At 38.8% G+C, this 26,650-nt stretch overlaps 1 protein-coding gene across 3 annotated transcripts in view; it reads left to right on the top strand.

The window, feature by feature from the left end:
• Positions 1-26,228, top strand: part of topbp1 (DNA topoisomerase II binding protein 1) — a 35,370-nt gene extending 9,142 nt beyond the window's left edge. For 2 of the 3 annotated variants that reach the window (XM_004915368.4, XM_002937745.4), the window contains exons 10-28: positions 112-350; positions 671-990; positions 3,523-3,695; positions 4,288-4,499; positions 7,559-7,851; positions 8,849-9,022; positions 9,311-9,423; positions 10,162-10,288; positions 10,818-10,961; positions 12,597-12,711; positions 13,755-13,947; positions 15,114-15,343; positions 15,761-15,921; positions 16,098-16,206; positions 19,758-19,921; positions 20,652-20,792; positions 22,438-22,527; positions 24,173-24,334; positions 25,232-26,228. In XM_004915368.4, the coding sequence (XP_004915425.2) occupies positions 112-350; positions 671-990; positions 3,523-3,695; positions 4,288-4,499; positions 7,559-7,851; positions 8,849-9,022; positions 9,311-9,423; positions 10,162-10,288; positions 10,818-10,961; positions 12,597-12,711; positions 13,755-13,947; positions 15,114-15,343; positions 15,761-15,921; positions 16,098-16,206; positions 19,758-19,921; positions 20,652-20,792; positions 22,438-22,527; positions 24,173-24,334; positions 25,232-25,366 (3,295 nt within the window). In that variant the 3' untranslated portion in view covers positions 25,367-26,228. The remainder of the gene's footprint in view (positions 1-111; positions 351-670; positions 991-3,522; positions 3,696-4,287; positions 4,500-7,558; positions 7,852-8,848; positions 9,023-9,310; positions 9,424-10,161; positions 10,289-10,817; positions 10,962-12,596; positions 12,712-13,754; positions 13,948-15,113; positions 15,344-15,760; positions 15,922-16,097; positions 16,207-19,757; positions 19,922-20,651; positions 20,793-22,437; positions 22,528-24,172; positions 24,335-25,231) is intronic. The other variant, XM_004915369.3, reaches the window with a different exon arrangement.
• Positions 26,229-26,650: the final 422 nt, after the last annotated feature.

The raw sequence follows: 26,650 nt of genomic DNA on the forward strand, positions 1-26,650 counted from the left end.
TTTGCAAAAAGTGGTCACAGTATCAACTACATTGTATTGTTTAGATTCTAGGGAATATATATATAAATATATATATATTTATAAAAAAATAACATATGCATTTGTTTGCAGGCCTTATGTGTTAACTGTAAAATGGCTACTGGAAAGCTTTTCAAAAGGACATCTGCAACCTGAGAACATATATTCCCATTCAAGCTATCAACAAACTGAGCTTTCTTCACCAGTTCAGCCTGCCTTTAATTTAACTGCTCAAAAGATCAGTAGTACACGAGGGCCTCTAAACCACACTCACAACCAACAGGCAGATGAGGACCTGCTGTCTCAGTACACAGAAAATAACTCCACTTTAAGTAAGAATTATAGTTAAATATTTTATTGTTCATTTGATATCTGTCTTTAACCTTGCTTGCATGCTTGATTTAAATGTATTATACTGTATTATATTATGTTCTTCCAAGCAGTGGTTGTCTTCAATCATTTTAATCATAATAGCCCTGAACTGGATTGCACTAAATACTTGTTACACTGTATTACTCTAATTACAAAGTGCCTTGAACAGTTTCCCCATTATTTACAAAATTATTTTTATGCCATTTATAAAGTCGTTTTGCTTTCATCTTTGCATGAACAAAAAATGTATTTTTATAACAATAATTTTCTGTTGTTCTAGTTGAGGACGAACATCCTAAAATCTCTAATACCAACAGTATTTCTCAAATGAGCATGCATGAAGATATGACATCTTGTACCAGCCAAAGTGGTTTGGCGGATACATCCACCATAATTGAAGGAGGCTTATTCAGCCGTAAACAATTCTTGGTGCTGGGCTTTTTGGAGGAAGATGAGGCATGCATCATAGACATAATAAAAAAGAATGCTGGCAAGGTGCTTTCATCTCAGAAAAGAGCCATTGCTGATTATGCTGTAGTTCCCTTACTGGGTTGTGAGGTGGAATCTACAGTTGGAGAGGTTGTGACCAATGCTTGGCTGGTAAGGGAATAATAACCCTATTTATTCAAAAAACAATATTTGATTTAGTTGCCTAACCTATGTTAAAGGGATTCTGTCATGATTTTTATGGTGAATTTGTATTTCTAAATTACACAGTTTGCATAGCTAATAATTAATTCTACCATTTCAAATTTTATTCTTGAACCAACAAATATTTTTTTAGTTGTAATATTGGTGTGTAGGCAGGCATCTCAGTGCATTGTGCATGATTCTGAACTTTTAGAAAGAGCCAGCGCAGTGATTAAAAGAGAGAGAAAGGTAAAAACTAAGTAAATACAGCCATAAACACTTGCAGAATAGAGCTGCACTGAGTCCTCTATCAAAATAAACACAGGATTTATTTTCTTCTTTTGTGTATACATGTTCTTCTGTGTCAGACTTGCTGCTCTCAGAAAAATCTTTCAGGATGTGTTACAACTCAGCTCATTTTGCTTCTCTCACCCCTCCCAACTGTGCTGTGTAACCTGAACTACCAGCAGCCAGAGCTGCAGCACAGAAGCTTCTGAGACCAAGCTAAAATGGCAGCTGCTATCTTAAACAAACAGAGGAAGCCTCTAGGGCTGTTTACTCAAGTATGCTAAGGGAGAAGACACACAGAGCTTCTAGTAGCAGCTACTTTTTCACAGCAAAAAGATTTGTCTATAAAATGTCTATTTTAGTAGTCATGACAAGTAGCTGCTACTAGTAGCTCCATGTGTCTTCACCCTAAGGGCTCTGGCACACGGGGAGATTAGTCACCCGCAACAAATCTCCCTTGTCACGGGCGACTAATCTCCCCAAACTACCATCCCACTGGCAAAAATGTAAGTTGCCGGTGGGATGGCACATGCTGCGCAGGCGATTTCGGCAAATCACCAAAAATGCATCACAAGGCAACTTTGCCGATTTGGGGGAGTTCGGGGAGATTAGTCACCCATGACAAGGGTGATTTGACGGGGGCGACTATTTATTCTGTAAAAAGCTTTTGGGCTCTGGCACACGGGGGTGTCTGGCCGCTGTCTGGCTGCTGTGACTGCTTACCTTAGATTTAAATGGTATCAGTACTGAGATTAACTGGCCCCTGCATTGTTCACACCTCAGATTCAGGCTGTAAACCCCTGTATTGTTTAAACATGTAATCCCCTGTACTGTTCATCTTTTAGTCCCTGCATTGTTCACACCCTGCACTACACATCTCAGGCTCAGACTGTAAGCCCCTCATTGTTCCCCTGTTCACACCTTAGACAAACCGTAGGAGCAGTGCCAGCATTGTGTGACTGAATGTACTGCCTACCCTATGCTGTCTATGGGTATGGCACACACAGCCAGCATAGGAAAGGCAGATTATGGCATACACAGGCAGGGTAGGGCAGGCAAAGTACGGCACACACAGGTGGCTAAGGGCAGGCAGAGTATTTCACACAGGCACTGTAGGGCAGGCAGAGTATGGCACACACAGGAAGGGTAGGGCAGGGAGAATATGGCACATACAGGCTATACTCTGCCTGCCCTATGCTGCCTGTCTGTGCCATACTCTGCCTGCTCTATGCTGCCTGTGTATGCCATTTTCTGCCTGCCAATATGTTGGTGCTTTATAAATGCATCTTATTAATAATATGCTGCCTGTGGGAGGTGAACCTGGCAGGGGTTTGTTCTGGGAGTTTGTTAGCATTTGGAAATAGTCATTATATGGTTCCTAAGGTGTCTAAGTATGTGCTGGGGGTTGCTGTGCTAGCCACAGGGGAGGAAGAGCCATATAGATTTAAGGGAATGTCTTAATATGACATAATATAATTCTTTCACATGTGAATGAAGGGTGATATCCCTACAGGGAGCACCAACCATTTGGGTTTTTGCTGTGCTACCACCATTAGTGTGGGTATGGGCTTAAAAGCTCTTGTGGTAACATGGGTGGATTTGAAGTGGGTGCAGTATAAAAAAAGGGAGTGGTCAAAACTGGCTTCTATTATTGGCCCTCCACCATGTAGGCCAGAAAAATTCTGACTTACTGTACCACAGAAGTGGGATAGCACTGGCTTACCTGATACCTCATGCTGGTGCTCCTATTAACAGAAAATTGCACCAGCCTGATGTACATGCAGGCAAGTGATCCTGTTAATTACTTCTGCGCAGCCGGCGTGGAGACGCAAGAGGATTGTTGGCCTGTGTGAACCCCGGGCCGGTGCAGTTTTGTGCTAACAGGAGCACCAGCATGGGCTATTAGGAAAGTGAATAAAATCACGGCCTAACATTTTGGCACCCCCAGCGATTCCACCTTTCCTTCTCCTTTAATTACTTTTGATGAAGGAAGTTGCAGTACTAACAGCACTAAGACCAACCCATAGATTAGGAAACCCATGATATATAGATTAGATAGATAGGTAAAATACTGTATAGCAGAAATTTCTGTGAAAAACACAAATGTATGCAATTTCCAGTATCATGACTAATATTTTTGCTAATGTGGCCTAAGAGTATGTTGCCATTTGGGGTTAATGTCCTAATTTAAATATTTATGTTCTTCTTTTTTAGGGCATGTGTATAGAACAAGAGAAGCTCCTAGACCCACATTCAAATGCACTTTTTACACCTGTGCCATGTTTGGAAGGTAGTCGACCGCTGCAAGAGTGCGTGCTTTCTGTCAGCCAGTTTATGGGCGCTGAAAGGGATTCATTAGTTTACTTGGCCGGTTTGCTTGGAGCAAAGTAAGTAATGTATTTCTAACCTGGAAATTGGTTTAGTCTCTTCACTGGATCTGTAAATTCACATGCATTGCTTTGTACTTTAAAAATAATAAAATATATTGACTAGTAGTGTAGTATGTCAAATTCTTTCTTAGTTAGAATTTTTTTATTCTGCTATGAAAATAGATTTTTCTGAAATCATGATTGGAGAGAGTGGAGAGAGAATAAGCAAGAATGAAACTACAGCTATGGGATTAATTATCCAGAAAGCCCTGAATTAAAAGAACGCCATCTCCCTTAGACTCCATTTTAATGTAATAATTCAAATTTTTTAAAATTATTTTTTTTTCTCTGTAATAATAAAACAAGACTGTGCTTGATCCTAAGATACAATTAATCCTTATGGGAGGCAAAACAATCCAATTACTTGGACTACCAAAGACTGTAAGCCGGCCATGAACAGGGATGTAGGAAATCAAGAGTTGCTGGAAGTGTTTTGACTTTTGTTCAGAAAGCAAAAGTAACATACTGGTGTTTGTATGCAAAATGTGTAAATTGCTGTTTGATCAAACTTTCTTGTCTGACAAGATCTTTAAAATTCTGTTCATTACAGAGTTCAAGAGTTTTTTGTGCGGAAGGCCAATCCAAAAAAAGACATGTTTGCCAGTACACACTTAGTTCTTAAAGATGCTGAAGGGTCAAAATACGAAGCAGCCAAAAAGTGGAATTTGCCAGCAGTGACAATGAAGTGGCTTTTGCAGTGTGCTAGAACTGGTAAAAAAGCAGATGAACACCATTATCTTGTTGACAGTGTTCCTGAAGAAGGTTAGTTATTTTATTTTCTTTCTATATGGATATTTAGCCATTTTGAAAACATAAACTAAAGGCTCTTTCAAAATGATTAGCTGCCTTGTAGTAGTAACATTCTGTCAGGTGGCCATTTATTGCTTCTCTTTTTATCATCAGTAGGATCAGGCTATATGACATCTTTGAGCAGTTGGACAAAAACACAAGAGTGGCATATGTAAAGCATAAAGGCTGCACAAACAGCTTTTTAGTAATGCAGTTCTTCTCTTCATGCGGTCATGATGTAAAGTTCATAGTAATGCATCTGCATTCATTTTAAATAAAAAATTTAGCATATGTGGAATTACTAATTGTAAAAACAAATCAAAGTATGGGATCTCTTAACAACCTCTTGTATATATTTGTAAGTTAGTAAATCGTAAAGTTTCTGGGCATGATATTAAATGAAAATTAGTATAAAACTATAAAGTATAATCATATCCCCAGCTGTATAGAAAAAGGATATTAGAATCTACCTCTTAAATTTCTGTGACCTATACCAGCTACATAACAAGTGGGCACCACCATCCCCCTCCACCCAAAAAATAAAAATCTTGTGCACAGCAGCTTGCAGCTGCAATACCTGCTCTTCCCCTGCTCGCCCAATGGCTCCCACAGTTGAGCATGAATATTTAAATGAGCAGCTTGGAAGCAGAATTTCTAGGTTAGAGAGGAAGCAGACCCCACGGTCCGGCCCTTCTGTGCCCCTCTGTCCCCCTTGTCCCCTCCACAAACCTCCCCTGCCACTAACCTGTACAGAAGAACATAATTCAAACATCCTTGTAATAGACATCAGGTGCCACATCATCCCATAAATCAGGACCGTCCAGCTGGTATTCCTTTAGGCTGAATTGAACCAGCACCCTCTGGATAGTTGCTATCCTTTATAGTCCATTGCTCTACCACTGAGCTCCGAAGGGATCACTGGTTGCAGCTGTCTCAGACAAGCTTCTAAATATGAACTATTTGCATATTAAGCAGCAGCTCCCTGCTTCTTGAGAAATAAAAATCCAAGATGCATTTCACTGTTATCCATTTTGCAGCGAAGCATGGCAGATTTACATGGTGAAGGGGTGAATTCATAGGCTTTGCCAATAAACTGGCTTCCTACAAACTTGGCAACTAGTTATTGTATACAGGCTTTGTCTTAGTGATATAGGTTGTTTTTGCTTGGACTTTGCTCCCCTTTTACAAGTTTGTATCCAACACATACATCAGTATACTTTTGAAATGAAGCCTAACATGACTACACATACTGCAGAATAGTTGACAAATGGGTAAAATTTGACATTTACAGAGAACATGCATGTAGTAAAATAGTTTAAACGTATATAAAGAAAGAAAACTAAAACAGAAAAATTGCTAATAAAACAAGGAAGAGGAAAGGAGTAACATGGGTAAGGTCATATGTGTTAGTTTAAGGGGGGAATGATAGCTTTAATCTCAGAACTTATAATATCTTACTTATGTCAGGATACAAATAGTGGAAGGCCAACTAAAGATACTTCCTTGACCTGGGGTGATGCCCATGCCCTGCTAAGTATTCAGCCAGGGATCCCAAACCTTTTCAAATTTTGTGAGGGCATCTCATCCTAATATAAATAAGTTTGTACAATGGAATCACCTGATTGACTTTCTTTTGGCAGACTGCTAAAGGTGGTGGTTTCTGAGCTTTCCGTTGTATAGCAATGTATTTTTAAGCTGTGGTTTAATGGATAGCCACTAGGGTCCTCACAGCAATGCTAGGGTAACATATCAAAACAAAATATGGAGGAAGCAGAGGAGCAGAACTATGCTGCAATTTATTTTATTGATTTTGTACCAATATTTGCAGTATAGTTCTGCTCCTCTGCTTCCTCCATATTTTGCTTTGATTCGCTACTATTGTGCTGGAAAAGGAGCACAGGGGGTTAAGCTGTAGAGGATCCATTTAACCATGACTGCTTGAACTGAAAACTCTGGTATTTCTATTGAGTAACATGACGATTGGATCCAGTTGAATAGGCACACTTGTAATTTCAGTTATGTAGTCAGAAATACATTTCCAGAATCTTTGTTTCCCCCGACAAGACCGCCCCACGTGCATAAATTCTGCTGGGGCTTGGAAGCATCTGGGGCGTCTTTACTGTTGTGGAATTTGATGAAAGTTAGAGGGGGTGAGATATGGTCTGTGCAAGAATTTAAATTGACGTAATTTATCTTTAGCTCCAACCAGGTACTCATATTGGGAGTCTGAGGTGTCAGGCCAGACTTCTGCATTAACGAAGGGAATGTCCTGAGACCATCTGCATAGGGGTGAGAGTTCCAGGGATGAATTAGCTAGAACCATTTTTGGTTAGCTGAGGATTGTTAGCACCTTCTTCTTGACATCTGGGTACTGTATCAGTAGTGTACCAGTGTATCCCACAACTGGGTATGTCTCAGCTGGAAAAATTTAACATTATTAGGCAACTGAAACTTGTCTTTAAGATATTGAATATCTCCTGTTGCAGCATTATCAGATGAGGTATATTCAGGTTATGCCACACTGGGGCATAGGCAGTTTTTAGGGTCTTGGAAATAAATTTAGGGCAGCCTGCCAAGCCTGTACCACTTTTTTCATTTATGGGGATGACTAATATTTTTTATTCACATTTGTCAGGACTAAAAAAAATGTATTTTTTTTTTTGTTCTGATTGATCAATATAAAACCAGGATAACATAACAGAGTTTAGTGCTTTATCTTGATTTTGTCACAATACTCTTGTCTTTCCCAGTTTGTGGCATGCTGTAAATCTACAGAATGGGCAAGCGATACACATGTCAAAAGAAAAAGTGAACCCTCCAATGGCTGCCATCCAAAGGGAATGCAGTAGTTGCTGGGTGCTGTTAATTTCAATGTGCTAGGCAGTTAGAACACTGTTGCCTAAAGCTGTGCCCACATCTGATGCAATTCTACTAACTGGCTAAGGGAAGAGGGATTTACAACTAGTATAATGGTTTTGTTTGGCGATGTTTGTAATATCTTTGTGGTGTTTATCTTTCTTTTCAATATAAAGATGAGAGTTTTATAAGTCAGACATACAAACCACAAGTATCCAGGCGATCAATGGATGCACCATGCCATCAAGAAAACCATCCACAAGCCCTAAAGAAAGCTGCAGTTACTCCACTTGACATGAACCGGTTTCAGAGCAAAGCATTTCAGTCTGTTATTTCTCAGCATAACAAGAACCCACAAACACCTGGAGGGGAAAGCAAAGTTCTTCAGAGAGAACCATCTTTGCATCTTGACACACCATCAAAATTTCTTTCCAAAGACAAACTTTTCAAACCCTCCTTTGATGTTAAGGTACCTTTGGAAATTAGTTATATTATTCAAATGTATTTGTCTTTCCTGTAGCCTACAAAATATTGCACTACAGGCATATAGTAATTAATCGCACCAAGCCCTCAATACAGGTATAGGACCCGTTATCCAGAATGCTCGGGACCAAGGGTATTCTGGATAAGGGTTCTTTCCGTAATTTGGATCTCAATACCTTAAGTCTACTAAAAAATCAATAAAACATTAATTAAACCCAAAAGGATTGTTTTGCATCCAATAAGGATTATTTATATCTTAAGGTGGCCATACACGAGCAGATCCGCTCGCTTGGCGATGTCGCCAAGCGAGCGGATCTTCCCCCGATATCCCCACCTACGGGTGGGCGATATCGGGGACCATTTAGGTAAAAAAAATAATATGTGGGCGGCAATTGGGCAGTCGGATCGGGGACCGCACCAACGAGCCGATGCGGTCCCCGATCCGACCAGATTTTCTAACCTGGCCGATCGAGATCTGGCCAATTTCAGGCCAGATATCGGTCGGCCAGGCCGCTCTGCTCTCCCCATACACGGGCCGATTAGCTGCCGAATCGGTCCAAGGGACCGATATCGGCAGCTATAGTCGGCCCGTGTATGGCCACCTTTAGTTGGGATCAATTACAAGGTACTGTTTTATTATTACAGTTTTCAAATTCTGAATTATTTGATTAAAATGGAGTCTATAGAAGACGGGCTTTCCGTAATTCGGAGCTTTCTGGATAACAGGTTTCCGGATAAGGGATCCCATACCTGTAGCTGTATGGCCACCACATTCTAGAAATGCGTTGAATATAAGAATGCATGGCATCTGTAAGCAACAGTTTTATAAAAGCATAAAGGGGACATATAAACAGTAGAGGGTACATAAGTATCTTTATATTGTTACCTTTTATATTTGAGTTACAAACTTTTATTTTTTTAACATTTGATGCAAATGGCATTCTAAATGTCTGTGGAACTAAAGGCACAAACATGTCTTTCAGGATGCTCTTGCAGCTCTGGAAACACCCGGAGGTCCCAACCAAAAAAGCAGGACACAGAGCACTCCCCTGTCTGAAGTTATTGGTAGGAATTTGCAGCTGGCTATTGCAAACAGCACACGTCAAACTGCTGCGGTCACTGCAAGCCCTCAGCTAAAGGCAGCAGAACAAAAAGAGGTAAGATTTCATTGTTCTAAATCCTTTAGTTATGCCCACCAGGAATGTGTTCTACACTAGCAGTAAGAATCAACGAAATGTATAAGTTTTGATTCTGATGTACATGGAATAAATCAAAATTGAAAGTCCACCTGACATAAGCAGTTCAAATTTGGTTCAGAGTTAGATTTCTCTAACAATGTCTTTTAAACTATGCCATTTTTTAAAAATTCAAAATATGTAAGACTTTAGTAGGAGATTGTTTTATATAGTCACAACAAAAAGTTTTAACATCACTCTCTCTTCCAGCAGTTAGAGAACTCCAAGGTACTGCATAATGTTGTTATATGTGTGAGCAAGAAGCTAATTAAAAAACAAGGTGAACTGAATGGCATTGCTGCTTCACTTGGAGCAGAATACAGGTACCTCTTTATATGAATATACATTTTTATGTTACAGTTTTCTATGATATTTGCATAAATATACTTGTAAGAATAAACCCGGGGCATTATGTTCCTGTTGAATCACTTTAAAAAAAAAAATGTTTCAGTGACTTTTAGTTAATGAACATTATTGCTAGCATTTGTTCACAGACATACAAAGGTAAGATAAAAAGACAAAAGCTTGCCTTGTCAGCAGTGAAGATACATGAAATAACTACAAAAGTGTCCAGGACAAGAAAAGTCAAATGCACTGCCAATTTGTTAGGCACAGTGAATAATTCTTTTTACTTGTTTCTCCCCAGGCTGGTGCTCCTATTCTGTTAAAAATGCACTGTCTTAGGTTTCCTCCTATCAGTATTGTACTGCTATTTTTGCTTATTCTACCTGGGATCCATTGTGTTCACATGCACAGTATAGTAAATTCAAAATGTCTGTATTGTATGTGCCTGCCCTAGGTAGTGCAGGCAGGGGATCGCTGGGAAAATAAGCATATAATTGAAAAACTTAAAAGCAATGTGTCTCTGCCAGTGTCTCAAAGCTGTGCAAGACAATTGCATCCATCCAGGATGTGTCTTGCTTGCAGGGGCTCTTGACAAACTGACAATTTAGAATGCTTAAGATGAGATTGTGTCAGTAAATGTAAGATTATTGATATGAGATAATTGCCCACCTACAGTACTTTCCTAGTTATCCATCAGCGCAACTCTTCTTTAACAGATGGTGCTTCGATGAAAGCGTGACCCATTTTATCTACCACGGACGACAAAACGACATGAGTCGAGAATACAAATCTGTGAAAGAACGAAGTGGCATCTGCATAGTTTCTGAACACTGGCTATTAGCTGTAAGTTTCAACAATACATTTTTTAGATAAACTGGAAGTGCCATATGAAGAAAATAGGTTTAGGGATGCTATGGAAGATTTGATCTATTCTATGTGCTGGAGAATAATTAGAGCTGTAGTTTTAATGGCTTACTGAGTACTTTTAGATTCTGTGATGTGTAGTGCAGCAACTGATATGGAGACTTCTTTATATTCTTTATATTGAATCTCTATAACCATAGCTCTTTATTTATCTGTATTGGGACTGTGTGTGTGTCTGTCCATGTTAAAAATACTTTGTTACTGAGTTTTTTACGGATCTGTCTATATTGGTAGCCCCCTTGTATGTCCTTGAGCTGTGTGTGATCAGATCAGCCATGTTCAATTAGATGTTTCTTGGTTGATAAGAACTTCAGCAGTATTTTCATTAACACCTTGGTGTGCTTTTTTTTTTTAATTTAGCAATAAAGGAAATCTGTTCTTAACAAAAATTCACCAAAACCACCTAAGGATATGTTTATTCATTTTACTAAAACGTCTTGTCACACAGTGTTCAGAACAACAGAAGAGAGTACCTGAGGCTCTCTATCCCCATACCTACAATCCTAAAATGAGCTTGGATATCAGTGGTGTACAAGATGGATCTCACACAGCCAGCAAATTCTCAGCAGACACCTCTCTTCAGCTGGATGAGGTAAGGTACTCTGAAAATAGCAGTCTCCCCTAAAAGGAAGATATAATATCATGGGAATAAATGGTGGCATTTTGTGTCTTTCACATTAGTATAATAGTGTGTTTCTATTAAACTTGCAATACTTAATATTCTGGTTACCAATCAGCTGCAATATAAATTTTTAAAGGCACAGAGAAAAAAGGCATTTTAAACTGAGGAGAAAGAGCAACTGCTTTATATTAAAGTTTTTGCATACGTTTTACATGGTTGCTGTGTTAAATCAGTGAATATGAGTAGCATCCATTTGTAATATATACATATCCTGTATAATATATAGTTATAAACTGTGTTTGGTAATGTCATGCATTATAATTAGTGCTTACTGATGTAATTCTATCACATGACTTACTGAAACTCGTGTATAATAATAAATAATGTACCTCCTGTTGTAAAATATGAGAATATTAGAAGTTACCTCAGAGCTCTATAACCTGTATAAACTTGTATGTGATCTGGATATATAGTCATGGCACTCCTGGGAGATTTGTAATTTCCTTATATTTTACAGTAGTGGGTGTATTATTCACTATATATAGATGTATAACGTTATTATGCACAACACCACAAGACACTCTAAAATTTGGCAAATTGTATCGTAATAAAGGTGATTAATGGTGTCATTCATTATAATGTGTGCTAGTGATGTCTTTTTGTCACGTGACTTACTGTTGGAAAATATGAGGGTATTAGAATTCACAATTCTACAACTTCTATAAAAGCACTCAGCCTTTGGCTGCATACTTTTTTTTTATGGTAGTGGAACTCCTTGGTGACTTCTAATTTACCAAAAGTGTTGTTGTGTCTCTAGGTGCGAGACATGCTATATCCCCCATTGCCCTGTAATGAAAGGTGTGTCTTATTATTGCTTCTGCAATCAAGTTATGAAAAAGCAGATACTTTTATTAAATGAATAATATAATCTAGATAGATGTTCTTAAATGTATTGACTATTATCTACTTTTTAAAAATAAATCCCTTATTGGGATCAGTGTGCTATTATTGTTAGATCCTGCAGTATCTATGAAGTACTCGCAAAGATGTTGGATTTTGGGTGAAAAAGCCCTGATGCTATATAGGTGGCCCATTGGCTGCCTTCTTGTGTAAAATGGTGGATCTCTATAGTTTGTAACATTTTGTTTTAGAAAAGTAATAATTTTTATCTGGTTGACCCACCTCCTAGGGAGCCACACATCAGTTATGCTGCTAACATGGAGTTAAGTCCCTGGAAAACCTTCTTTGGGTCAGGCAGCTGGTCCAAAGAAGCATGTTTCACACAGTTTTTTGCTGGCTTCTAGGTTTTAAAAATTGATTCTGTTCAAGTTGATATTATTGATCATGATTTTTTGTTATTGTCTTTTAAATTATGCATTAATTAGCTTGTATTATACTGGATAACACGTGTTAGTTTTTGCTCACAACTGCAATGTGTGTTATACTTAACCTTGTATTACTGAATGTTAACACCCTCTAGTGGCTGATGTTTCTATGTAATATTATGTAGTTGTAATATTTTAATGTAGTTTAGTAAATTATTTTTGCTTGCTTTAATATATACTTGATTCATATATGAATGGTGTGTTTTTTGTTTTTTTACAGAATTGTGAATTAAGGCTTCAGCAGAATGATGAACTTGGGGAGACATCCGATGACCAGGTTAAAAAGGAAGCTGATAATAGAGATCCTCAAAACCCTTTAAAAGAAGTGAAAGGAGGTATAATCATATTAACTGTTAAGGCTATGGGAAAAAGCAGTAGGGGTCAGTGCAAAAATAACTGCCTGCTTTCAGCAGTATTCATGAGGGGTAGAAGACTCTTAGGCATCCCCTAACTTGCATATTATTCAAAAGAGCAAGTTTGGCGAAGCAGAAGACACAGGTCTTAATGGAACCCTTTCCTTTAGATTTTTTTTATATCTGGTGCGAGGTGCAGGGCACAGCCAAACCAGGGGGGGAAGTGTTGCCTGAATGTGCACTAAAGGGCATGCTCTAGTGCCCCTTAGTGCCCTTGCACTTCATCCCCCATGCCCATATGACCCCTACTTTCTGCTTAAATCCCTTTGCCTTTAGAATGGGCACTAAGAGATAAAAGTGATTCCATCTGCCTATGGGGCTTTATCCTCTGCTCATGTTCTTCTCAGGGTTTTACTTTCTCCAAGCAGGATGAATGCTTTTCATTTGAAGTTTTCGGCATGTCTGTTTATTTTGGCAGTATATCCCTTTACTGTCACTAACATTCAGGGAAGATGGTTTCCAGGGCTTCTACTGAGAATCACAACTCAAAATTAGCCCATAACTGTCTCTTCACAATTGTTTGAATTGTGTCAGTGTTTGATAATCTGTGTCTTTGTGATACTGTAAAATTGAGTTATTATGGGAATATAAAAATGTTGTTTTAAACCTTAGTCTTTAAAACAGCTGTCCAATTACTTGATAAAATTGCACCAAACAAACATAGAATTTTTGGCGCATGTATGGTGGCTTGATGAACCCAGATATCTATGCACTATGGATAGTGATTCGTTGGTTAGTGTGACAGAATTGAAAATTTAATCTTCGGGTGCACCATGTTAGCCATTGCATAGTGCATCGACAGATTATTATTATTTTTCCCTTTCCTTTGTAATAGATAGTGATGTAAAATCCTGTTTTGTTATCCACTATTTTAGAGGTATTTGCTGCTCATACCTGAGATAACTGTGGCTCTTTTTAGCAGTTATAGGTTTAACACTTGGATATCTCTGTTTATGCACTGACAGCTTTAACTCAGACTTTAGAGATGAGAGAAAATTTCCAGCGGCAGCTACAAGAATTAATGTCTGCAACTTCAGTGGTAAAGCCTCAAGGGCCCCGGGGCTCCTTGACTAGAGTTGGCTTTGATAATTCTCCTTGTACACCTGAAGGGGCACGTTCTACACGTAATGGAAGAAGTAGAGTTTTGGAAGCACTAAGGTAAAACTAAAATTTTGATCAATAAATACGTTTGTTTTGTTCTTACTAGATAAATCGTAAAAGGCTGATCCATTCCCATAAACCATTCCCATAAACCTTTCTCATAAATAGATTATTGATGCTTCCAGTTTGCATATTTTATGACTAGGCATAACTAAATATTTTTTATGGTTTAGACCAGTGCTGTCCAACTTCTGTTGTACTGAGGGCCGGAATTTTTCCAACCTACGTGGTGGAGGGCCGATAATGGAAGCCAGTTTTGACCACTCCCCTTTTTGAAACCGCACCCACTTGAAACCACACCCATGTTATCACATGACCATACCCATATTAATGGTTGTAGTACAGCAAAAACCTGCCATACTCTGCCTTTGTGTGTACCATACTCTGCCTTCCCTACCCTGCCTGTGTGTGCCATACTCTGCCTGCCCTACCCTGCCTGCGCGCCATACTTTCACTGTGTGTGCCATTCTTGGCTGGTTTGTGCCATACTTGGCCTGTGTGTGCCATACTCTGCCTGCCCTACCCTGCCTGTGTGTGCCATACTCTGCTTGCCCTATGCTGCCTGTGTGTATGGCACACACAGGCAGCATACAGTGACACAATGCTGGCACTGCTCCTACAGTCTGCACAATAACTATATATTAAACTATTTAATTGCAGTACCACCTCAGTATATGTTCTTTTTGTAGTATGCAGGGATTATTTGTGGGTATCTACTCCTCCTGAGGTGTGAACAGGGGAACAATGGGGGTGATTACAGCCTGAGCCTGAGGTGTGAACACTGCAGGGGGTGAACAATACAGAGATTAAAAGGTGTGAACAACACAGGGGATTACATATTTAAACAATACAGCCTGATTACAGCCTGAATCTGAGGTGAGAACCATGCAGGGGGGCAGTTAATCACAGTACTGTACTTTAAAAGCTTACACAAGAGTAAGCCATCAAAGCAGCCAGACAGGTGGGGGGCCACACAGAGGGGGCCCGCGGGCCGCCAGTTGGACAGCACTGGTTTAGACTCACAAATATATGTTATGCTGTTGTCAAGTGAACCTGAATACAGTTGTGTACTCATACAGATAATGTATATTTGTAAAAAAAAGTTAAAAGGTAATATGACATTGCGAAGGACAGTATATGTGATTTGGTTATTCTTTATCTAGACAGTCTCGGCAGGCTACAACAGACCTCAATACAGAGCCATCACAGAACGAGCAAATAATTTGGGATGATCCTACTGCCAGAGAAGAAAGAGCAAAGCTGGTCAGCAATCTACAGTGGCCCGACAGTCCCTCCCAGTATTCAGAACAGCTTCAGCTTAATATGACTGATGCTGGTGGAAATTATGCAGCAGTAAAGGAATCTTTAACAGATACTGAAATAGCAGAATTGGGTAAAAATGTATTCAGCTATATTAACATTCTAGCGTCTATTATTTAATTGTGATTTTGTTCAAATAATATCATGTAAAAAACGCACTGTATATGCTAGATAATAGAATAACATAATATTGACTTTCTTGCTGGTATAATTATGTGTGGGTCTTTACAATGAGCAATAGCATAGTGTGAAACATTTTGGTTATCTTTTAATATAGTAAGTCTAAAGGTTTTGCTATTTAGTGAACACTTAAGGTCAGTTAGTAATGATAGAATGAGACCACGGCAAATCATACATAACAATGGAACCCATTATTTCCAGGAAGCATCATGATAATTACTGAACCGAAAAAAATACCCAAGGTGTTTCTTTGCTTTTGTGATCAACAGACATTTTGTTGATGTGTGTAAATAACTGTTGTACCTTGCAGAAGCTTGTGAATTTGAGCATAAATCAGTCACTAGAGCTCCTATGACAGAGAATGATTTGCAGTCTCCAAACAAACTGGATCAACTCACTCCTACCCCACAAGCTCCAAGCATTGCATTTCCACTTGCCAACCCTCCAGTGGCACCACAACCTAAAGAAAAGGTTGGAATTAAGACTTTTTTTTCTGGTAATAAATGCAAAGCACAAACAATACTATCTGTCAGTTTAGATTATTTCATTTTTATACGTGTATCAGGAGATAAGTTATACCATTTTATAATCTGTAATAATTCTTATTTTTTATTATATATTTAATATTAGTGATTTTGTTTTAAAAGCCTGTGAAACCATTTTCAGAGGAGAAAACCATAAAGGAGCGTCGCTTCCAGCTATCATCCTTGGACCCTCAAGAACGAATTGATTACTCACAGCTTATTGAGGAAATAGGTACTTATCTCTACAGAGTATAGGTGTTTCTGCATTTTTTAGCCTAACTTGCTTTTAGAATTCTGGAGTACAATAAACTGACTGGTAGTGGCAGCTAAAACTAATTTAGTGACTGTTAGTTTATTAATCTTCTTTAAGTTGAACCAAGCCAGTGCCATATAAATACACACACAGCCAATACAATGTTTTATGTTCAATTTTCCATTGTCGTTATTTGGTGCCACCAAATCAGCACTATATTTTAATATGCTGGAATCATTGTCCGTGCTACCGTATTGTCCCTCTGTTTATATGCTGATATGCAGGGGTCTATGACACAGTCATTATACTGTATCTCCATAATGTGCAAGTTTATATGCTAAAGATATTTGCACTGCCTCTGCAATGCTGATGTGGGCTCACTTGAAACACTGTCCCTTTATGCATGTGTAATATACACAGCCAATTTATTTTGCTCATTTATATTAAATTGCTAATTGATTTGCTAATTTGCTGTAGTCATTTCCAGTATCATGAAAATCCTATCATGATATAACTAGTAAGGGTGGAAGTTTAAGATTAAAGATATAGTTCAGGGTTTTATCTAGGTCCCCATGTTATTCTTATGTAAAAGGATATGTTGTTTCTCATGCTTAGGGTTGTTATTTAGACATCTTTTTGCTTTGTGGTTGTGCCTTGTCTGGTGCATCTAACTGAATATTGTCCATTTTCTTCTGTAACTGGTTCACTTGAGGGGATTTACTAAAACTCGTTTTTTTTTGGATCTATATTTTTTTTAAACCACGAGAAAACTAATTTCCATGAATGGCAGTCATTCATTAAAAGATCCGAACTGAAAAGGCACAAACGTTAAAAGTCACAGATAGATCCAAACGACCGAATTAGCCCGATATCACCCACACCTAGGTGGAGATATCGGGAGAAGTAGATCTTACCGTGTATGGCCACCTTTACAGTCTGAGCCTGAGGTGTGAACAATGCAGGGACTAAAAGGTGTGAACAGTACAGGGGATTACATGTATAAACAATACAGTGGTTTACAGCCTGAATCTGAGGTGTGAACAATGCAGGGGGCCAGTTAATCTCAGTACTGATACCATTTAAGGCTTACACAAAGTTAAGTAGTCACAGTAGCCACACAGAGGGGGGCTGCAGGCTGCCAGTTGGACAACTTTGCAGATTTTGGGGACTCAGGCATAAAAATTGTGAGACTGACAGCATTTTACACTTCACCATTGAAAGTAAATAGGTGAAATGTGATTTGCTGTTGGTGGCTCCACCCACTTTTTTCTAACTTTGAACGTCAAATACCCAGTGACTAACTCTGGAAACTTTAACAACCCTGGAATTAATATTTAAATAATGGCATCAGTTTAAATATAAACCAATGAAATCTAATGGGTGGAAATGGATTTGCTGTTGGTGGCTCCTCCCACTTGTTCTAACCCTGAATATGTATTCATCCAGTGACTGACTTTGCAAAGTTTGGGAACCCTGACATAAATAGTGTGAGAAAAGCAGCATTTTAAATTTAAACAAAAAAAAAAAATCAATAGGTGAAGTCTAATTGGCTGTTGGTGGTTCCACCTACTTTTTAAAACCTAAAAATTCAGTTCCCTATTGACCCTGGTGTTAATACTGTAAGAATGGCAGCAGGTTGAATTTCCCCATTGAAAATAAATAGTTAAAATCTGATTGGCTGTTGGTGGCTTCACCCACTTTTTCTAACTCTGAACTGCAGTTACCTGGTGACTAGCTCTGCAAAGTTTGGGGACCTTAGTATTAATATTTAAAGAATGGCAGCAGTTTAAATTTAAACATATGAAGTGTATAGGTGAAATCTGATTGGTTGTTTTTGGCCTACCCACTTTTCTAAACTTGGAACATAGTCATCCAGTGACAAACTGTGCAAAGTTTGGGGACCCTGACATTAAACATGTGAGAATGGCAGCAGTTAAAATTTCCCCACTGAAAACAATGAAAGAAATGTAAAAATGTGGCCCCGCCCACTTTTTCTAACCTTGAGTACGAAGTCACCCAGTGACTGACTGACTGCAAAGTTTGCGAGCCCTGGCACCTAACCAATAAAATTCAATAGGTAAAATCTGATTGGCTGTTGGTGGCCCCGCCCACTTTCCCCAAAACTAAAACTGCAGTCCTCTAGTGACCAACTGTGAAAAGTTTGGGGACCCTGGGGTTAATACTGTGAGAATGGCAGCAGGTTGAATTTCCCCATTAAAAGTCAATAGGTAATAAAAAAATAAAAAAGTCAATAGGTAAAATCTGATTGGCTGTTGGTGGCTCCACCCACTTACAAAAATACAAAAAACCTTAAATGCGTAGTCTCCCAGTGACTGACTATGCAAAGTTTGGGAACCCTGGCACCTAACCAATAAAAATCAATAGGTGAAATCTGATTGGTTGTTGGTGGCACCGCCCACTTTTCAAAACTAAAACTGCAGTCCCCTAGTGACCAACTGTGATAAGTTTGGGGACCCTGGTGTTAATTCTGTGAGAATGGCAGCAGGTTGAATTTCGAAACAACAAAATTGTTTCACCATTTTTGGAGGGTGCCGATCCCTCCAGCAGTGTGCACCGGGCATACAGGTTTGGAGAGCTAGGGTGTGCGGATAAGGTCTCTGTGGTACTAAAGCAGGTTGAATTTCCCCATTGAAAGTCAATAGGTAAACTCTGATTGGCTGTTGGTGGCTCCGCCAACTTTTTCTTACCTTGAACCACAGTTACCTGGTGCCTAACCCTGCAAAATTGGGAACCCCGGTGTTATTACTGTGAGAATGGCAGCAGGTTGAATTTCCACAAGTCCATAGGTAAAATCTGATTTGCTGTTCACAGCTCTGCCCACTTTTGGGCACCCAGCAATCATCATATTTTCATTCAGGCTGAGCCCATGACTATGTGATTCAAGTTTAAGGAGTGAAGCCTCAAAGCTGTAAGATTGGCAGCAGTTTCAATTTTCCCATTAAAGTCAATGGGTGAAATTTGCTGGCCCCTCCCCCTTTGGGGTGATCCAACAAATGTTGCTGTTTCATTCGGGGTGACCCCATGATTAAGTTATTCAAGTTTGGGGGCTGTAGCTTCAAAGCTGTAAGTGCGGCAGCAGTTTGAAAATCTTCCCTGTCAAAGTCAATGGGAAAATTGGGGTGTTCGGAGCAGAGCCACAAAAAGACGGGGGGCCGGATCGCTTAGAAAAGCACAAGCAACCTGCTCCGCTATAGGGCGAAGATGTGTGGGGAGTTTGGGTGTTGTACCCCTAAAACTGTAGGAGGAGTAGCGTTTAGAAAATGGGGGGTGCTAAGAAGAAGAAGAAGCGGAAGAATAAGCCAAAGTCGAAGAACAGTATGTGGGGTTTCAACCCAACACAATAACAGCATCTTTCTTGCATAGTCTCTCTCTTTTAGTAGTGACAATACTTATACAGCTTAAAAATACTATTTTGTGATGGCCATTTATAGAGAGATTTCAGTGTACCAATGCAGGTTAAATTCTCTAGCTCATGCATTTTTATTAAAAAAAAATTTTTCTTTTTAAAGGGGGGGTGGTGATAGAAAAACAGTGTTTTGATCCAAGCTGCACACATATCATTGTGGGGCATCCTCTTCGGAATGAGAAATATTTGGCCTCAATGGCTGCAGGAAAGTGGGTACTACACCGGTCATATCTGGAAGCCTGCAGAGCTGCAAAACAATTCATACAGGTTTGTATCACTGGTCTTACAAGACATTCACATATATTTATTCAAATTTGGCTATAGCTGTAATAGATATATGTTCACTTTGTCTGATCTTACAAAAATCTGACACCATTTCTAGAAAGCCTAATATTTGTATTTGACAACACCTGCAGTTAATCTAGATAAGCTGGCTGGTTTGGCATTTTACTGCCAATAGATTTGCCTCATTAGTGCCACCTAGAACACTATATTTTTTCTTTAATTATACCTGGGTAAAGAGCCATAGAAGCTTTCTCCGTTTACTTAAGACAGCAGCTGTCAATAGCTTCCTGCTTGCAGTCTAGCCGTTATAACTCACATCAAACATTCCTAAAGGAGGGGGGAGGAGTTTTTAGCATTCTTATGGGAGGGGGAGAGAGGAGAGAACTGCGCAGACTCTGGCCAAAGGAATTAAGGATTTTTCTGAGAGAGGAAGTCAGACACCCGAACAACTTGTTTACAAAAAAGGAGACAAGAAATCCTGTGTTTCTTTTGATAGAGGACAGCGTTTCTGTGAGTGCTTATGGTTGTATTTACATAGACCTTTCTGATAAAGCTTACTTCGTTTTTGCCTTTCCTTCTCCTTTAAGGCTTTATTATAAACAATGGGCAGTGGTAGTTTTGGTTTTCTTTTTTTTAGCTTTTGTTACTTGCATCATCCACAAAATAGTGCTGTGCTGTTTGGATAACTGAAGTCTGTGCATGTTTCCTGCAGGAGGATGACTATGAATGGGGAAGCAAGTCTATACTGAGTGCTGTGACCAACATAAATCCCCAGCAGAGGATGCTGGCAGAGGCTGCAATGAGATGGAGGAAAAAGCTGCAAGGAATAAAGCAAAATATGGGCATTGCTGAGGTATGACTGACTAACAGTAAATTAATTTGACTAATTTTACTGAATAATAGATCCAACAGTGATATTTTTTTACATATTTATTTCAAAGTCTCTGCATGTTATTATTTTGTAGAGCCGCCCTTTGTAAAGCTCACCAGTCTGTATACTGTTTTCAGTTGTTTCAATCTTCAAGATATATTTGGATGGGTTCTTCAGATTAGTTGGATGTCACTTGTTATATAGTGCTACAGCAAAAACTGGCTCTACAAAATATTGAAGTGCAGAAAGAGCATTCTTATATGTTTCTATATTTTTTCATTAACAAATATTTTCACGGCCAAAAAAAGGCAAATTTGAGTATTAGTGAGTTGTTATATTATTCAATATATATCGCCAATAAAAACAATAACATTTCTGTGCAATGTTATTACCCAGTAAAATTAGAGAATTGGTTCTGTGTAATTTCTGCAAGGCATTGCATGTCACATGTTTTAAAAAAAATGTGCAGGGAAGTTGTAACAGCTGGAACAGCATACAAGGATTAGGACTAGGACTAGGATACTAGACAAGCCATCTCGGATTTTTAAAATTTATTGGTGAAGACAGTTGATAAGCCACACTGATGGGGTCCCTGGGATGAAACCGTGTCACTGGGCAGACGTTCTGCGTTGTCAAGCGGGACGTTGGGCAGTTTGGGCATTATTGGGAATCCCCAATAATCAGAGGGGAAGATGTCAATTTAAGTTGTTTATTTTTGTCAAGAGCACACTGGAAATGTTTTTGTAGTAGTAGGCACAATATTGTATGTATACAATTTGCAGCACAAGAAAGCACATAACAAATAAAGATAAAAATAACGCGTATAGATACTTCTAATATTACTACATGTGAGATTGATACTTCAACACAAGGTAAACAAATTATAAGTGGTAATGTAAAGTGGTGAACTGTAAGTGGATGGTGGTCTTTTAGGCATGTTCAGTTACAGGTCACCACTTTACATTACCACTTCTAATTTGTTTACCTGCTACCTGTGTTGAAGTATCAGTCTACCCTGTAGTGATATTAGAAAGTTAGGGCCCAAGAATGTAGGAAAGGGGCTAGACAAGGTAAAGTGGGCAGAGATACGTAGATACTGGAACAGCATGTAACAGGCATAGAAGCAGGACAATGTCAGACATAGAACTAGACTTTAAAGAAGCAGTATACACCTATAATATAAACCTTTTTTTTACATAAGCAAAATAAATAGAATTTATGCTGAGAATTCATTCTGCCTATTGTTGAATTCTCATAGTTTATTTTTAGTACAAATTAGTAATTAGCAATAAGTATCTCCAAGTCCTATTTGTTAAATTAATGTTGATCAATGAAATATACTGTCCCTTTAAATAGAGAAACTCAGCCCTGATTGTCTAGCTCTAAACAGCAAATAAGGCTTCCTGGGATTTTTAACACACATTGGGGAAGACTGGTGATAAGCTGTAATTGACCAGGGACCTTTTGCTAACCTAACCTGGTGTTTTGGAAAGGCATCCTGCAGCCAGGTGGTCTGTCAAATCCCAGCATAGCAATAACCCAATTAACAGGTTTTGCCATCTTTATTACAGCTTTATTTACAAACTCAGAAAAGACTCACTATCCACTTCAAATGGTATCTTTTTAGGGTGCATTCAGCGGCTGGAAAGTCATTTTAAATGTTGACCAAACAAAGGAACCTGGTTTCAAACGTTTGCTTCAGTCAGGAGGTGCAAAGGTAGGCTGTGGTGTTGTTTCCTTTATTGAATTAAAGAACAAAATAGCAACTGATAATTTATTTGGTAGACATTGTTTAAAGCCCCTGCAGAACATAATTATTCATGGTAATATATACGGGCAAAAATGGTTAGTACAAAAAAATGTACAGTTCTTCAACTTTTATTTTACGTGCTCATTGCACTCCAAATGACTAATTGCTGGTGCCAGGAGCCCTGCAGCAGCTTCATTCCTTGTGTAATGGAAGCATTCTTTGGTGTGGAGCAGAACTTTGGCTGCTGCCCCAAGTGTCAGCATTAGTCTCAAAATGACATATATGCCATAGCCCCAAGGCATCTACCTGTAATTATTTTTCATTTGCAAAAGCTGGTAAGACCGGGAACAGATTAAAATGCACCTATGTTTGAGAGGAGATATATGTTTTAGTAAAAATGTACTAATATGGTGAAATGTAATGTGGATTACATTATGGCAAAACAGTGGCACGGGAGGATTTTACCTACTGCACTATTTATGCATCCAGTTTTCCGTATAATGGGTTTCCAAATAATAGATTACCATACCTGTAATGTTAAAGTAACAATTTTTGTTTTTAATCTGGTAGAACTTCCAAATTGTTATCAAACTGTATTCATGCTTGGAGGCATGCAGCAATGTGATCAGCTTGTGATCACTTGTTTCCTAGTTAATCTTTTAGTTAATCTTTTAGTGTCAGACATTAGTAGTGGTTACACATCTTTTTTAGCCGTGTCCCCCCAAAATCATACCTCATCTCCTCTCTGAACATATTTTTAGCTCTGTTCTCTTCATATGGCTTGCTCCTCCCTGGTTCATCCTCCCTCAGTTTTCAAACATTTTTCCCCACCCTGCACTGTTCTCCTTCAGCTGCCACACATATAGTCCCGTCCCTCCACCATCCTCCTTGCATCATCCACCAATACCTTTCACTATCATTCCATCTAATGTGTCCTGTCTTCCTAGGGCCATCCCTCTTCATCTATCTGAAAAGCAATTGGCTAAGGTGTAAGATGGGGATTGTGCTGTAGTCAACTGTCATAAGACATGGAGGAGGGCTAGTGCCAGCCAGAGAATTGGGTGGCTGAAGGAGGGTGGCGGGTGCAAGGATGGCAGTGCAGGACAAACTTAATAATACTGACAGCGAATGGGACATGGCAGATGGAGGTGAAACAAGAATTGTGTGTGACAGCTGAAAGAGGAGGCATGAGGGAGAAAACTTGAGAGCAGTTGATGGAACAGGGATGAGGCAGTACATGTCACAGATAAGAGTTGATGGTGCAGGGTGGACCAACCAGGCAGGAGCAAGTTATATAGGGTTGGTAAAACTGGAAATATATGCAGAGCAGAAATATGAGGGGACTTTGGGGAAGTCGGCATAAACGTGTAGGTACAGTAGAGTTTGACAGTGACAGTGGAAGGGCACACAAAAAGATTGTTATAAGGTACCCTAAAACAAACACAGACTCTTTACACCTTAAGCTAGAGATAATTAAGGACTGGGAAAAAGAAAATCAAGAGTCAGAGACCTTATGAAATGTGCCTGTGTGTGAGAAGCAGTCCATGTGTTCTTGCATCCTGATGTGATTAGGGATGTATCAAATATATCATTTTTGTATGTATATTTATAGGTATTTGCTGGCCATTCTTCTGCTCTGTTTAAAGAAGCCAACCACCTCTTTGCTGACTTCAGCAAACTGAAACCTGATGAGCCCAAGGTGAATGTGGCCGAGGCTGCAGCACAAGGAGTAAACTGCCTAAAGCCAGAGTATATTGCCGACTACCTCATGAAGGTTTGTTTAGTGTATAAATTGCAGTCGCAGCTGAATCACATTTTTACTAAACAATGAAAAACATTAGAACTGATATCGGTATTCTTGTGCAACATTCTGAGATTTCTTTTTAATTTATTTTACTAACTTTATTAACCTTAATTCTACCTTCTGCCGCTAAATTTTATGTAATTGAAGTCAATTTTGATTGTATTTTTCAACATTGTTTCTTTACCGGTTATCCCTCTTCTGATTCCTTATCGTTTATTAAAGGGCACATGTTACCTACAATAGGCTACTGCAACCATTAAGCATTATAAAGCCTTCTCTCTGAGCGGGAGTACCTTGCTGACATTGCCAGTGGTCCAAACAAACAAGCATTACTTGAAGGCACTGCCAACCACATAATTCCCCTGTAACCCACTATACCTGGGTGTGTGCATGCTGTCTTGGTCTGCACATCCATATATTTCCAGTATATCACAGTCTGCTGGTAACTTTAGAAACATGCATATAGAAGTAGCCCTATATAAATAAAATTATACTTACATAAATACATATCCATATATTTATGCTGCTCACAGTGGGATATTGCAACTGGGAGCAGTTCCAGTGAAGGCCTCGTTGTTTTGGCTTCTGGCTGATGCTCTGATTCATGTTGTTTTAGCCTAAGAAAAAGTCCACCACAGTCTATATTCTCTTGTATGTGTTGCATTTTGCCTCACCAACTATAAGCAAGCAAAATATCGAGTAATTATTCCCACACAGATCTGTGCTGGAATGTCCTCCTTTCTTTTAGTTATATCATTTGTTATGCTATAAGGGTCAGATGCAATAAAGATAATACATGAAATCAAATACTCCTTTTGTTAATAATTGATGTGAGTAGAAGTAACAGACCAATATTTCTGGTTATAGGAGCCTCCTCCACCAGTCAACAATTACTGCCTCCCTGATGCTCTGCCATATCTTCAGATCACAGTGACTGGGCTTTCTCGCAAAAGGAAAAACTCTGGAGACATCTCTGATGTTAAGAGATCACGGCTTTACTGAGAGAGTGAGAAGTAAGAGCTAAAGGCAGCAGCTTAGCAATACCAGCTATGTTGCACTGTTCTTTTGTAACAAAATGGTATATTCTTTGTCATGTCTGTTTATTTATATGGGAATAGATTTTATATTTCAGATAATTTGTAGAAATGTATACAAATAACATGCAATGTGGTTTTTTTATACAATGTGGCATATGTTGCATGCCATCCATATTCATTGTGTACTGTTGCGGCCCATTTATTTGTACACCTGTATAAAAAGCAACTCTTTCTACTTATATTGATATTGTAGTTCCCTTATTACTCCTGACCAAGTTGCAGGGGACCAGCAATATTAAATTACATGCACATTTGTATGTATATTACTGTTTGTATATGTTCAACACAATAAATTTAAACACAAAAACTACCTCATCCATCTTGAATATGATGTAGGAAAATGAAATCATACTTTTACATACCCGAAATATCAGTAACATCTGTTAAAGAATATGTAAATCTTAAAATATGTCATGAAAAATTGTTTGGTGCTTTCCTAAGAACTTTTGCAATATTTGTTATTTTTGCAGATTCAGAGCTGCTAATATATGAATTTTTTAACAACAGCGCCACTTGTTGGTCAGTTCCTGTAACTGTACAGTCAGTGAGAAATTCAAAAGAAAAACCGAAAAGTGTTCTGATGTTGCTCTGCTCTAGAAGGGGAATGGGTATATTTATTAACATTGGGGAGAAACCTTACTGACTTGATGTTGCCCATTATTTTATATCTATGTACCATCTGGTTTCTCTCTGATCCATTTGAGCAGTTTGGAGGGTACACAATGGTTTGGTTATAATCTAACCTCAGTAAATATGAATATAATCGATTTCAAGTGTTGTGAATTATATGTTGTGATATGTCAGGAATTATATTGTTCAGAAGGGGCACTCAAATTGTTATCTAATAACCCAAGAGCAGAAGAGCTTTTTATGTTTCAACACATATAGGCTATTCTGAGACCTCTGCAATTTCTGAATCATATTGGTTGGTGTCATTCACTTAGGGGAAAGAGATTCCACCTCAGATGTATTCACTGCCTATCAGTATTATCCCTTTAGCCAATAGTTTTGCCCAACTCCTGCTCTGTACATTTAGTACAGGTATGGGATCCGTTATCCAGAAACCCATTATCCAGAAAGTTCTAAATTACGGCAAGGCCATCTCCCTTAGGCTCCATTTTAAACAAATGATTCTAATTTTAGGAAATAATTTTCCTTTTCTCTGTAATAATAAAACAGTACCTGTACT

Source organism: Xenopus tropicalis, chromosome 6, assembly GCF_000004195.4.
Source record: "Xenopus tropicalis strain Nigerian chromosome 6, UCB_Xtro_10.0, whole genome shotgun sequence".
NCBI classification, from domain to species: Eukaryota; Metazoa; Chordata; class Amphibia; order Anura; family Pipidae; genus Xenopus; species Xenopus tropicalis.